We start from the raw sequence: 14,309 nt of genomic DNA on the forward strand, positions 1-14,309 counted from the left end.
GTTAAACATTTCTGAAGAGGCTCTCACACCCTACGAATAGCGGTACTAAAAAGTCCCAGTGAAAGCCCCTGTCAAAACTGTGCATGAAATCCAACCTTTGACAAATACGTTCACATAGCTTATGTCCATCTGTTTAGCTCAACAATGACATAATTATACCTCAGTGGAGTGGACAGAGCCATAGTAAAAAACATACTTCAGTAATGCTGAAAGTCATATTTTCCACTTCACCTGCTCAATGCAAAAGCTTCTTCCTATCACAAGAACATGTACATGACCATCTACACGTTTGTATGCAAAGGTATCTTTTCCAATGCATTTTCAGTTCCCTCAGGGAAAAATTACTAGGTCAGAATAACAAGAGGACTTATCTTTTCAAAGCATTTTCATCATTTAGGAACAGAGACCAGTTCTCATTATTTGTTTTGCAAAGCATTAAGGAAACTTGTTAAAATGTGCAATCATAGCTACTCCCAAACATACCCCTGCCAACAGCTAGAGTGAGTGGAAAACTTTCACGAAGGAACAAATCCCATGGAGTAGCAGCCACCAAAAGTAGCTGAGAAAACTCCATGTTGCAGGTTCAGCTCTTAGTGTCTTGCTGTTCTTCCACATTAAAATGCCAGATTTCACAAAAAAAACATTCATGAAAAGTTCAGGATGAATACTGTGAAAACACTGATTAGATTGCTGTAAAGCCCACTGAGTTGCTGAATACACAGGATCATCAGTTAATGTCTTGATGAGTTTATTTTTATCTGTTATTTCTGAGGGACCAGTAGGCTAAAGATGTAACACGTTACATACTAGAATAGAAACTACATAAGTATTTGTTTGCTACAGTTAAACAACAGTAACAGATGTAAAAGTATGAACACTGTAGAAATATCAAAGATGTCTGATAATTAGTTATTGGAACGTATACAGAAAAGGTTAGTTCTAAAAATGAGCATTAAAGATTTGGTTGATGATGCAACTGTTCTGGTTCTGAAACTGCTTGCAAGCACCACCCCTTCCATAAGCCATTAGCCTGAAAATGTTAGGAAGGTCAGAAATTCCAGGTAAATGTAAATGAAGCTACAGACAGGATTTTTCTTTCCTTCTAGTGGATATACCATGAAAGAAAGGAACTGAGCAAATAAATATTTGATAAAAAAATCAGGTCATTTTTCTTTTTTAAGCAGACCACAGGAGCCCCTTGCTTCTCAGTTAAGCTGTCCTAGCTGTTCTGTGGTAAGCACTAATTCCATCACACAGACAACTGGGAATCACAGCGTATCAGCTGGATCACACCACTGATAGATCTATCAGCAACTTACAGACATCCCATTCAATGCCTTCAAATGACCAGAAGGAATCATAAATGTACCTTTCAGTTTCCATTTGAAAAAGTGTCTATACTGGTTTTGGCTGGGATAGAGTTCATTTTCTTCATAGTATAGCTTGTATGGTGACACGTTTTAGATTTGTGATGAAAACAGCATTGATAACACAGGGATGTTTTCATTATTGCTGAACAATACTTACATAGCGTCAAGGCCTTCTCTGTTTCTCACTCTGCCACCCCAGTGAACAGATTGGGGTGTGCACAATAGCTTGGGAAGGAACACAGCCGGGACAGCTGACCCCAGCTGACCAAAGAGCTATTCCATACCATATGACATCATGCTCAGCAATAAAAGCTGCGGGAAGGAGCAGGAAGCGGGGCACTTTCAGTTACGGCATTTGTCTTCCCAAGTAACTGCTACATGTGATGAAGCCCTCCTTTCCTGGAAATGACAGAACAACTGCCTGCTGACTGAAAGGAGCATATGAATTCCTTATTTTGCTTTGCTTGCACACACAGCTTTTGTTTTACCTACTGACCCGTCTTTATCTCAACCCATGAGTTTTCACACTTTTACCCTTCCGATTCCATTCCCATCCCCACTGGGGTAGGGAAATGAGTGAGCGGCTGTGTGGCGCCTACTGGGGTTTAAACCACAACAGTGGCGTTGATAAAGATTAAACTTGTACCTAACTTACATTTAAGAATGACGTGATGGAAGAATACTTGCTGTCCGGTACTCACATATGATATGAAGCAGCTTCACCACAATAAAAGCAGCTGTTCCACCACTCAAATATTAGCCTCTCCACAGAATGCACAGCCATACTTACTGGTGATTCGATATCTTCCAGAAGTAACACTGAGCACCGTTCACACTTCAGCAGAGTCTGAGCCCGATGCATAATTTTCTTGACAATTTTCTCTAAGTCAGTCTGTTCCTCAAAGAGGTCATTCACTACTTCCAGTAAAGCCTACGTACAAGGACAGAAAACTCTTGTATTGGTTGTAGAATTAATAAATTCATGGAGCACTGCAAAGGAGGCATAATCTCTGGGACTGATTCTAATATGAGTGATCCATTGAAACCTTCATTCAAATGAAGTTCTTAATGATTATGGCAACAGAATCGGGGTGGGGGTATCTGTAGAGAAAGAAGTTAAGTATTTCTTAGCTCATAACTGGGCACAATCCAACTCTTAGCAAACAATGGGGATCTTTCAAACTATTTCACTGTGGTCCAAAAAATGAAACAATGGCTGTAATACAACTCTCCAAGTACATAGTATGGATTGAGTTACTTGATTTGTTACATTGAATTTGCTGGTGTATTTCAACTCCATTTTATTCATTTATTACCCATTTTGCATGTTCAAAGCTGTAAAGAAAAAGCCACATCAATACTTCCATATTGCAATAGCACTCTGATCCAGTCTTTACCACTAACAACATGTCTGTAAAATACAATGTTTTAAAATGAAGGACTTCCCCTCTCATTTCATCAACTTTAAAAATAAAAGGCTGTGTTCTTTCTTACCATGGGTCCAAAGAAATGTGCTTTTTCCTTTATTCTGGTTTAGGGCACCAGCACTAAAGAACATCCATATAGGTAAGCACGCAGTGGTTATCAGCAAAATGCTGGTCACAGTCACTGGAAGTTGCCACCATTGGTGCCCAGTTTGATTGGGAAGGCAAAGTATGGACTTGTTCATCATGTGTTACTTGCCAACTAATTTCAGCCATGGACTAGGCAAAGCTAAAGACCACCAACAGGTCAGAAATGCAATTGAGTACAGGCTCCCATGTACTTGTCAAATGGCATATTTGTTATGCCACGCATGGCTGAAGAGGCAAGAAGAAACAAAGAATTTGTATCTCTAATCCAATATCCTGATGTGTCCAACCACCAGAATTTACCATTTTTTAATGAAGAATGAGAATGTCCCTAATATTTTTCTGCTGAATGCCTCCCTCAGAAGATTAAATGCCAACTCTTCAAAAGTCTGTCATTGTTCCCTGCAGGCTGGGAATCTGTAGCAAATTTTCAGTCTCTATGCAGTCAAACAATTATTTTGTTCGAACACTAAACGAAGAAAAAAATCTTTTTTAGAAAATCTTTTCTTTTGCCCCAAGTCTCTTCCACATCTCCACCCCAAAATATAGTGGTCTGTAGTCAGACCTGAACAGAAGACAAGCTCAGATGGTTCATGACTCTTAAATACATACACCATTAGAAAGGGCTAGTGTTAGTTTTCAAAGTATTGGAAAGCATTAGTTTCCATACATGAAAAGCACCAAAATCCTGAATACACAAATGTCAGTACTTACACAGACCCACCCCACTGTAGTTCCCCCTGCTTTGTGAAGCAAGAGTAGGTTCAGCACCACTGCTATTTCTATTGAAGCTTTGCAGCTGTGATCCACGATAACAGAAGTACCACTTCCCATCATTGCAGGAAAGGTGATTTAAAAAAAAAAGCCAACAATTATCAAAATCCCTCAAAATTACCATTTTCTTTCTTAAAAACTATAAAGACCTCTCTGAGGAGTAAATGATATGGTGAGCTCAGCATTATTTTCACTTCTTAGGAGCCTCCTGTCCCAACTCGTGTATGGCATCAGCAATCATGAGTGAGTAATATATCTATGCAGACACATGCTGTCAAAACCCTTCACATACAGGTTTTCTTCTTGCTTACTTTTATAAAGATATATCCACATTATTTGCACATGAATTGAATATTAGAAATTCAGGATGGCAAACGTTTGATATTGCTGGAATTTCATGAGAGTTTGAATCTCTGCCAAAGTAACACTCTCCTGCACCGTCTGTGTGACAAACGCAATTGTTTCAGCACTACGAAACATGGAACTGACATCAGGAAACAACAGCCATCATCACGAGCGTATTTCCCTCCCACGCTCTCCGTTTGCCGCCTCAGTCAAGATAGTGATCTGTCGAAAATGCATTTTTTTGAAATAAAACATAGTTAAAACTGTCTGCTTCGCAAACACATATGCATAGCTGGAATCCAAAGGAACAAAAAGCAAAGGTTTGATATTGGTCCAATATACATTTCCTACTTACCCTGCTTCTGTCATATTCCTTCCTTGAAGCTGCAAATAGCTGGGCATTGGATATGGCAATCCCACAGAATGGGAGATACATCTGCATCACCTAATATATCAAAAGAAACTAAGTCATTAAAAACAACTGCAATTAGACACTCATGTTACTAGCAAAGAGACCTAAACTTAGGTGACGTCCCAGGAGGGTCTCAGCTCTCTCACTCTTCAGCAGAACACTAAATACAAAACAAAACCATCATGGACAAGGCACATAAAATGGGCGGAACAGAGATCAAATGGGTAGGGAAGAACAAATGCATTTGAGTTCATAGGTCCCAGCAGTGAGGGTCCCCTATAACTTGTCTAGAAAACTGCAGATTCTCAAGTCTATCAAATGTCTGCCGACCACATTAAATTACTGTCGACAGTACAGCTTCCCTAGAAAACGTAGTCTTTATTTTTCTGGATTGCTTTTTTTGTCCTAAGCTCAAGAAGCAGACTTGAGTCACATTCCTGCTGATTTCTAGAGGATGCAGATTTCAGAGAACATCAGCACAGTGGAACAGAGTACATTGATCCAAAACTGTTAGTCAGAAAGCTGACTGCCTTCTCAACAAAGGAAAAAGAAAAAAAAAAGGTTAAAGAACATGCTTGAGAAACTGGGCCTTAATGCATCATCATACATTAAGAAAGATTGGACAAGAGGGACCGGGAAAATATTTTGAGTTGCACAAGGCTACTTTGGGCTGGCTATGAGTTTAGGCGTACTTTAGGCTGGCTCTGCGTGAAATGAATAACTAGACTGGACAAATACTTGAATACCTGTATGACTGGCACTTTCACAAGGATGACAACGGATCGAAGTCCAATAATACTAGGATATTTATTCCACATACTGATAACAAATCTGTAACATACTGCCATTGCTGAGTGGTTCCGAAGTTTAGGTCCGAGACATTAAGTAAATTTTATAGGTGCTGAATAGCCTTAACATTTGCCAAGCCAGTGAGAGCTGGGGCACTCTGCTGTTTACAGAGCCAAAAGAATACTGCAGCAGCCAATATTTCCTCTCCCTGGTCCGTCAACTGGGAGATCCACTGTAAGCAATTCTTTCTGTGACAAGTTTTGGCATTGAGAATGTGTCATTTGTCTTTGAAATTCTATTTAATTAGAAAATTACTGCTAACCCAGGGACGCAGGCTATTGAGACTGTTTGAGGAAAAACACACCAAAAATTGTAAGCATCCAGAAGAAACAAAACAGCAGCAACTGCTGTTCTACTTCATCTTCCTTAAACAACCCAGTGTCTACACAAATACACCTATACCGCTAATTTGCAAAAGCTTTATTTTTGTTCTCTTCCCATCACTGTTCCATCAAAGGAAAATTACATACTTCAGACTCTACAAACACTCATCTTTTCAGAGAGGCAGTAATTAAACTATCCAACTATCACACCAGATCTGCAGGCAACAGTACATGAAATGAAAAATAAAGTAAGACTGTAACAAATAGCAAAGAGGGGTTCATTTTTTTTTTTGCAAGAAGCTCTCTGAGATAATTCTGCATATTTCAGTTTAGATTTTAATTACAAAATGAAACAAAAAAACTTATCTATATTTTCTTGTAATACTAAATATCATAGCCAAGTAAGAGATGCAGAGCAGAAAAACTTTAACCTGAGAAAAATCTCACCTTTTGTGAAATTATGAATATTAGAGTGAGACTGGATAAATTTTAATTAATAAAAATAAGTAAATACTAGTATTTATTGACCCCACATTGGAACCTCTATTCCCAAAAGTTTATGAATCTTCAGCCATCACAAAACCAGCTAGCAAAGATGTCTTTCTTAGCATGAAAATAACATTTTGCAATATTGAAAAACACTGCTCTCCAAAACCAAAATTCCAAGACTGTAATTCTATATAGAAATTAACATCAATAAAACACTGGTTTATGAAAAGTCAAGAGTCTGGAAAGCTGTTGACTTACATCATTATTTTCACCACTCAAACTAACTGTGTAAGTTGCAGTGCAACTGAGAGACACCAAGCTGTTTAAGAGAATCAGTAGAAGAAATTAATAAACATCCACAGCTATGAAGAAGAAAAAATAAACCCCCAAGCACCAGGTAGAGAGGAACCACTCTGTAATAACAGATAAATCAATGATCCCTGTTTACCTAAGAAAAATTGACAAACAAAAGCCTACTGTCATTCCTCTCTTCTACTTTCTTAACGATAACAGTGACTGCTGCCCAAACCACTTTTGGCAAATTGTAATACAGAACCAAATAAACAAAGAATAAAGACATTTCTAATGGTAACTTAATTTTAAATAAGTTTTTTTTTCAACCAAAATGCAGAATGGAGTAGAAAGCAGTAATCACATTCTGATTTTGAATTTCAAATTTAGATCTGCAGTACTCAAGACTGCTTCACAAGCACCTCCAGCATGTTGACATGCAGACACTCCATACAAATATTGAGTAGCATAATACTCAACTCTTATCTGTCTGAACCACATACTGTAAGGAGCTGGTATTGTTATGCCAGATTCACTTGAGGTATTTTCCCTCCAAAGAGAACACAAAGAGTTGAGGAAATGGCATATGCCACCAAAGCACATCCTTTTTTCCTCCTTTTAAGTGATAGGTATATAATCACTAATCCTCTGGTGCTCCAATGTAAAAACATATCACATCACTGAACCATAATGCACTGTAATTCTATTTCTATTCCTGCTGATAACTGCTATTTCTCCTTAAACAGAAGGATGTAACTTATAATGAGCATAAAGCACAGACAATATTTTACTATCTTAATTCTCCATCATGGATATGCTTCAGTAATACAGTACTGACTTTTGGTAACAGCAAGCAAATTGGGCGGAAGACTAAATTGCATTGAAAGGACAAAGTATTGAAAGGTTGATCATAGACACACTGTTAAGCAGCATGTGACAGGAAAGGACTCGGATAAATGACATGGTTATTTTAATTTGCATTGGTGAGACAAGATCTTGTTTAAGGAAGAGCTGTTTTCTTTTTCCCTGACTGCTGTCCTTCCTGCAGCACTGAACGGGCCAGGAGAGCTTGCCTCTACCAGCCAATGTCTGTACAGGTTTTACCAGTTTCATTACACAGTGAAGCCAACCTGATGCTGGAACCTGTAAAAGAACCAGTGACACCCAGTCCAAAGGTTGACTATGCAACATGTTTCCATTGCACCAATGCACAAAATATTGGTGCAAAACTTATGGAAAAAGAGCTAACACACTCTTCTGAAGGACATAAAATAATTTTGTTTTGCTATACTGAAGGTCATTTTAAAAAAATAAAATAAAATTTTGAAGCAAAATGGAGCGTATCTGAAAGAAAATTTCCTTCCGCTTCTATTTTGAACCAATGACAGGAAGAGAGCCTACAGATTTATTAAATGAAGACATTTCCTAAGAAAGCAAATAAACGGAATATAACAAAACCCCATAGGTTTAACAGATATACTTCATTAATTTATTTTGGCAAATAATATTAGTTGTAATGATTCATCACAGTACTTTGTGGCATATTAACAAACAAATCAGTGACTATGTAATAGTATATTTTATAAAAATGATGTTCAGTCTGAATAATAAACTAATCTAAGGAACCTGCTGAGATGTTGGAAGAGACTAATATTTTTTTCGTGCCAACTGTAAGGCATTCAGATACAATAACTGCAGGTTAACAAGATTATATTGTGAATTACTTGAGCAGTCAGGGTCCAGGTAATCTGACCCAGTTTCTCATAGCTAACCCTCCAACAAGTATCCCATCTTTGGGTAGGAACTACACTCACCTCACAAATCCACAGCAGCCTACAAAAGCTGGAAAGCTTGTGCTCACTTACAAACTGTTCAATGTTTTATCAGGGCAGGAAACCTTCTATGAAAAGAAACTGAAGTAACGGGTACCAGTTCAATATCTTCCTTTCTAAATTCTATTATTTCATTATGGGATTATTTTTTGTTAGGAGTATTAAAACACAACTACCAAGGGAATGAACAGGATGAGTACCAGAAGCTTTAATGTTCAATTATGCAACAACTTACATTTTCAGCTAGGTCCTGAAGATGGTATATCTTTTCTGCAAAACTATGCCAGTAACATCAAATGACTGCCCCGACCATAGCTACTTTTTCCTTCCCACAGGAGGATATATTCCCATTGCTTTAGTATCTCCACACATCTCCAAACTTATATGCCCGAAGTTAGACCTTTAAATCCACAATAAGAACTGAAGCAGCAGCTTGGTATTTGGAAGTACAAAGCATTCCCAAATTCTGCAATATTAACTGCTAGGACAAGAAAACTGCAACCTGTGCTTGTTTCATTGGGTTTTTTTATGGCATCAGTTCTGAAATCCAGATGAAGCACACCGGTTCTCGCTCAGAATTTCAGAGGGCAGTCTTCCATATGTTTTCTCTTCATTATCACAGTTTTATAGGCCAAAAGTTCTATACTTGGTTGCATAGTTGTCTGGACACATCAGCATTCGGACACCTGCACTACAGCATCACAGTGTCTTGAGATGGGACACATTTTCGTTTCATCTGGCTTCTCATAGATGCTGAGACATAGTAAGAATACATAAGTTAATAGGATGTTTATCAGTGTTCCTCTGAACTGCTAAAATTAAGTTAATGGTTTCTCTCATGATCTGGGCTTGGGTTTCACAATAGCTGCACACATGATATAAATTTTTTTACCATCAGAAACAGGTAGCAGATGGCCTCTGGCCAAGCTCTTTCTGACAATGCCTGTTCCTCAAGAGATCCCACTTTGCCCTTCATCGCACAGCCTGGGGATGGTGGTCCTAATGGAGCCTGCAAACCCTTCCCTGGCCACCCAAGAAAAGCTCTTACTTTAGAAATTCAAAAGAAGGCTATTTTCTAGAATTGGGTGTCTCATGGGAAATAAGTTTTGAAATGTTCTCCTCATGAGAAGGTATTAAAGCCTTTAGTATCCTAACCTCAGTGTTATTTTACCCTCACAAATAGCACAAACTCCATGTCAGCCACAAAACAGTATGAAATGTTACTTTTCTTACCCTATTTAGGAATATAGGTGATCATATCTGCAGATCTTAACATGTCTTCTGCTCGCTCTGTCTCTCTTTTTTTTTTTTTTTTTTTTTTTACGACCGGTAACAATATAGACAACGAAGCTGCATGCATGCAGATCTGCAATGCAGAAAGTTATTAGCTAATCGTGAAAACCAGCCAGTGCTGCAATGGCAGCACACTGCAGAGGTAAAACGCTAGCTTCACACTTGCTGGCTGGAAAGCAGCCCCGAGTTCAACTTCAGCTAAATGCAATGACATTTACCCTGCCTCTCCCGCATGCAGTTTCGCCTGCACTAAGCATCCTCACAGAGCACCCGCTGCCATAACTATCTGATAGATACAGTCTATCTCATGGCTTCTGACACACTCCAAGCATCCCCCTTCTTGCCTGTGGTCACAAAAGAAAACAATTTTGATGTCTGATAGAAGAAAGATGCCTCTCAGTAAGGCTTGTGTACCCAACCTGGCACAAACTCCAGGTTAAGCTCTCAGCAAATGCTCGTCTGGTTCAACTGTTTTCTTTAGTGGCCACTTCTAAGCTCTCTTTGCACAGCTTGCTTGGTAAACCTGGGGGGGGAACAGGCTTCCTAGAAAAAGAAAAAAAAAAATCCTTTTAAAGTAAATGTTTTTGCTACAGTTTAAAGTTATAAATGTTTTGTGGACATAAAACCAAGTCAGGGAAGCCAGCTGCCCTTTGAAACACTTCCTAAAGTGTTAAAAATAGGCTCAGAGAATGAAATATTCTACTGAATCCTGAAAATGGTAAACCAAAATCAACAGCAAAATGGTTAAGCCCAAGCATTGATCCAAACTCCATTACCTTCTGCCAGCAGTGCAGTGTCTGGCTATCTACACCTCTGTTAAAATCGGATTCTCACCTAGGTTTGCAATTCTCAGAAATATTTTCCAAAATTATTTTTCCAACCCATGGACAGAAAAATTGCTTGGTAGAGACACCCTATGAATAATGGGCATACAAATAGGGGACATTGCTCCCGCTTATATCAGTGAAGCTGCGGAGGCTCCTGGGTGAATTTTCTATTGCCTCCATCTTCTTTTTTTTAGTGCCATTTGCATGTGGTTATTATTTATGCAGTACCATAAAAATGCCCTAATGCTCACAAACATATGGCAGCGCCTCTGTCCTATAAAGCTGACTATCTAAGTATGGAAGCTTTTGGTGGCTGTAAACAGCCTGAAAAGGACCACGGGAGCATTTCTTCAGCACTGACTCTGTGCTTGGCTGGCTCATATAATTAGCGGCCCACATTCAAACTAGGTAACTGCGTCACCAGACAGATTACAACACATCTCCTGCAGGAGCAGACTTACTACAGTTTTAAAACCCGATTCCTATGTAGGTCACTGTCCTCACAAGCCATGGCACTGGGAGACTATCGCAGGCAGGATCAAGGGGCAGGAAAGGGCAGAAGTGCAGCTTAAACAGGCTCAGCCTCAGCCCCCATCACCACCCTCCCAGTTGCGACAGCACAAAACCCATCTTCTTGCTTTTCTGCTACACACCTAAAATCTTTAAACTGGGAAAACAAATACACACATTGAATTTGATTTCAAGAATACACTTGTAAAACTGTTTATACAGTCAGAACTATATACCTCTACTAATCCTATTTCATTTTTCTGGCAGATATTTGGAGGTTTCTTGTCCTAGTCACTTTTCAGCTAAACATTATTCCTATCTGCCACCACTAACAGGAGCTGAAGTTCAAAAAAATCTAAACCAGCCATGCTGAATTATTCTGACATACACACAAAATCATTGGCAGTGGCTATTAAACGTATTTTAGCAGTATTCTATAAGACATACTTAAGCATTTTAACTCTGCATTGAATTTAGCATTTGGTATAAAGTGGGAAGGACAATAAATTGTACTGTACATTTCCACAGAGCACTCATTTTAAATGCTGTTGCTCCAAATAAATCTGAAATAGGAAAACATTTCTGCTAAAGACTAGAAAGCCAAAAATAATTTAAATATACGTAAAATGGGTACTATTCTCAGATCCAGTCTTCTGATCTCATACAGACAAAAATCCAGCTATTTTCACAGGAAATTTCTCCTTATTTTACACACACCTGAATCAGTGATGCGCAATAATAAGCCCTGTCCCAGCAAAAACTTCAAACTGCCACCAATTTTTCAACATGTGATACTAAGCCAGCATTTCCATCAGTAAAAGCAAGGACAAAAGGAGGAGAAAAGTTACACAAGGAACAACAGTGGTTCTATTAAAGTGAGAAATGCATGAACTGAGGAAGAGTAGGGGTAGCAGTCAAAGACAAAAAAGCAGTGACACCAAGAGTATCACCAGGGCAGTGTTAGCACAGGTAAACCCAACGCCAGGCATTCAGTACTTAGTCCTGTGGGTTCAGTAAATGCACATCAACCTTGAAAGCAAGGAAAAGTCACCTTGCAGACAGCCCAAGCAAGGGCTGCAAAGTTAAAGTAATGCAATTAAACCAGTAAACCAACATGCTATTATGTTATAAGCAGGTTGAAAGCCATGGAGATTCCTCACTACGAGGGCCACTGAGGACTCTCAAATCTGGATGGTGGAGGTATGCACCATGTCTGTGTGACCACCTGCAGTTTACAAGGCAATTAAATCAACCAGACAATTACAGAGGACGTTTCTTTATCAAGTCTAGTCTTTCCATTCATTGTTTCTGGAAGTTGGCAGGGCACTACCCTTTGTAGAAAAAGTCTCACAAAGAAGTGACAGGCAGCTTTTATTAGTTCATCTGAAATAACATGAATGAGCAGCATTACAGAAGGTCATGAATGTCCTCAAACCCACAACTCCTACCCACCAATTAACTTTCTCTCCTTCAAAGGCTGAACGTCAGTCATCTTTGACGCAACCAAATTATATCACGACCTTAATAAAAGTCAAGCTGAGAGGGTTCACAGAGGACACTTTACCTCTGTAACGTTTTCCAGAGAGACCAAGAGGGGGTATTATTGCCTGGCTGCTCTCTCCTGTTTGAAGATGAGCCACTAGAGGCCAGTCCCCAGGCACGGGAGCCCACAGCCATTGGGTAAGGCAGGCAGTTCTGCAGTGCCTTAAATCTCAGTATATCAAAGCACTTTGGCAGACCATGAGCAAAATTTTACAGCAGCAATATCATGTTCTAGGTGTTTTTATTTTTTCTAGAGACAGCAAAACTGAGTCAAAGAAAGATTATAACTGATTTATCTGAGGGGAGGAAGAAGGTCACGAAGATTTTGTCAAAATTTTGGAAAAGCTCCTGGTTCCCACTGTGCCTGAATCAGTGGACCCAGCCTACCCAAAGACACTATTATAAAAGCTTTGTGCCGCTGCATGAGACAGGAAGATCTTTGTATTGGCACTGCAGAGTGAGAGCAGTGAAGACTGATACTATCAATGCTAAAAGGAAAAAAAAAAAAATAAAAAGAGTTGCAGATCAGAACTTTAAATTGGCACAGGAGAATTAATAGGCATCACTTCAAAGTTGATTTTTCCAACAACACAATTGCAGGCTTCAGTTTTACCATTTCAAATTGTACCACATTTCTGATCTCTGGCAGATACTACCCATAATAACTGACCATGCTAACTGAATGCTACTGAAACCAAGAATAAATTCCATATGCATCCATACATTGCAAATGTCATCTTCAAGTCATAATTCTACTTACAACTCGTTTACCAAGTCCCAATTACTGTCAATGATGAAAACTAGATTTATTCATATACTTCTTGCTGCAGTCTTTAAGTATTAGAGTACACAAACTGAAAACTATTTCTACTAATTCTTGGCTTAGCCATAACTGAATGGTCTTTCCTTTTTTGCACAAATTAAATCTTGTCTTCAGAGCCAGAGTGCATGCACAGAATCAGAATCACAAACTGGTTGAGGCTGGCAGGGACCTCTGGAGGTCATCTGGTCCAACCCCCTGCTCAAGCATGACAACCTAGAGCTGGTTGCTCAGGACTGCGCACCTTTTGAATATCCCCAAGGATGAAGACTTCACAACCTCTCTGGGCAGTCTGTGCCAGTGCTTGGTCACTCTCACAGTAAAAAAAGTGTTTCCCAATGTTCAGACAGAATTTCCTGTGTATAAGTTTGTGCCCACTGCCTCTTGTCCTGTCACTGGGCACCACTGAGAAGAGCCTGGCTACATCCTTTTTGCAACATCCCATCACCTATTTATACACACTGATGAGACCCCCCCAGGAGCATTCTCTTCTCTGCTAAACAGTCCCAACTCCCTCAGCCTTCCCTCATAGAGGAGATGCTCCAGTCCCTTAATCATCTTTGTGTACCTTCGTTGGAGTCTGTCCAGTATGTCCATATCTCTCTTGTACTGGGAAGCCCAGAACTGGATATGTTGCTATGAGTCAGGAGTGAAACTTAATCCTGCTGTTGCATAAATACTGCATGCAGTTTAACCAAAAAAGAATTTAGCTCATCTATATATAACAGTCCACATTGAGATCACAGTGATATTACTAAGTTTCTATTCAGGTTCTTCTCTTGTACACTTCAAAAGGTGTTTTGTGATTTTTGGGGAAAAAAAAAAAAGTTCCTTGAGCAGTAACCTTTTTTCATATTGGACTTTGTTTAACAGACAGATAATGTATCTGGAAGAGCTTATTGCAGTGGCCTGATCCTTAGGCTTAGCTCCACTTTCACCAAGGTGCATGTTCTTGCCTGACTAAAGCCGCACGGGTAAAACTCCTTCTTTCTAACTGAAACTCCAACCGGAATACAAAAGCCTGAATCTAACACATAAACCAACCAGATTTCCCAAGTCAA

The 14,309-nt window shown here is 39.3% G+C and overlaps 1 protein-coding gene across 1 annotated transcript in view; it reads right to left on the bottom strand.

Annotated features, from left to right (window-relative positions):
* PDE11A (phosphodiesterase 11A) overlaps positions 1–14,309 on the bottom strand; it is a 144,581-nt gene that overhangs the window by 75,069 nt on the left and 55,203 nt on the right. The window contains exons 3-4 of the mRNA XM_054209726.1: positions 4,416–4,505; positions 2,161–2,301 (exon numbers count right to left, since the gene is read on the bottom strand). Coding sequence (XP_054065701.1) covers positions 2,161–2,301; positions 4,416–4,505 — 231 coding nt within the window. The remainder of the gene's footprint in view (positions 1–2,160; positions 2,302–4,415; positions 4,506–14,309) is intronic.

Source organism: Rissa tridactyla, chromosome 7 (genome assembly GCF_028500815.1).
Source record: "Rissa tridactyla isolate bRisTri1 chromosome 7, bRisTri1.patW.cur.20221130, whole genome shotgun sequence".
Lineage (NCBI taxonomy): Eukaryota > Metazoa > Chordata > Aves > Charadriiformes > Laridae > Rissa > Rissa tridactyla.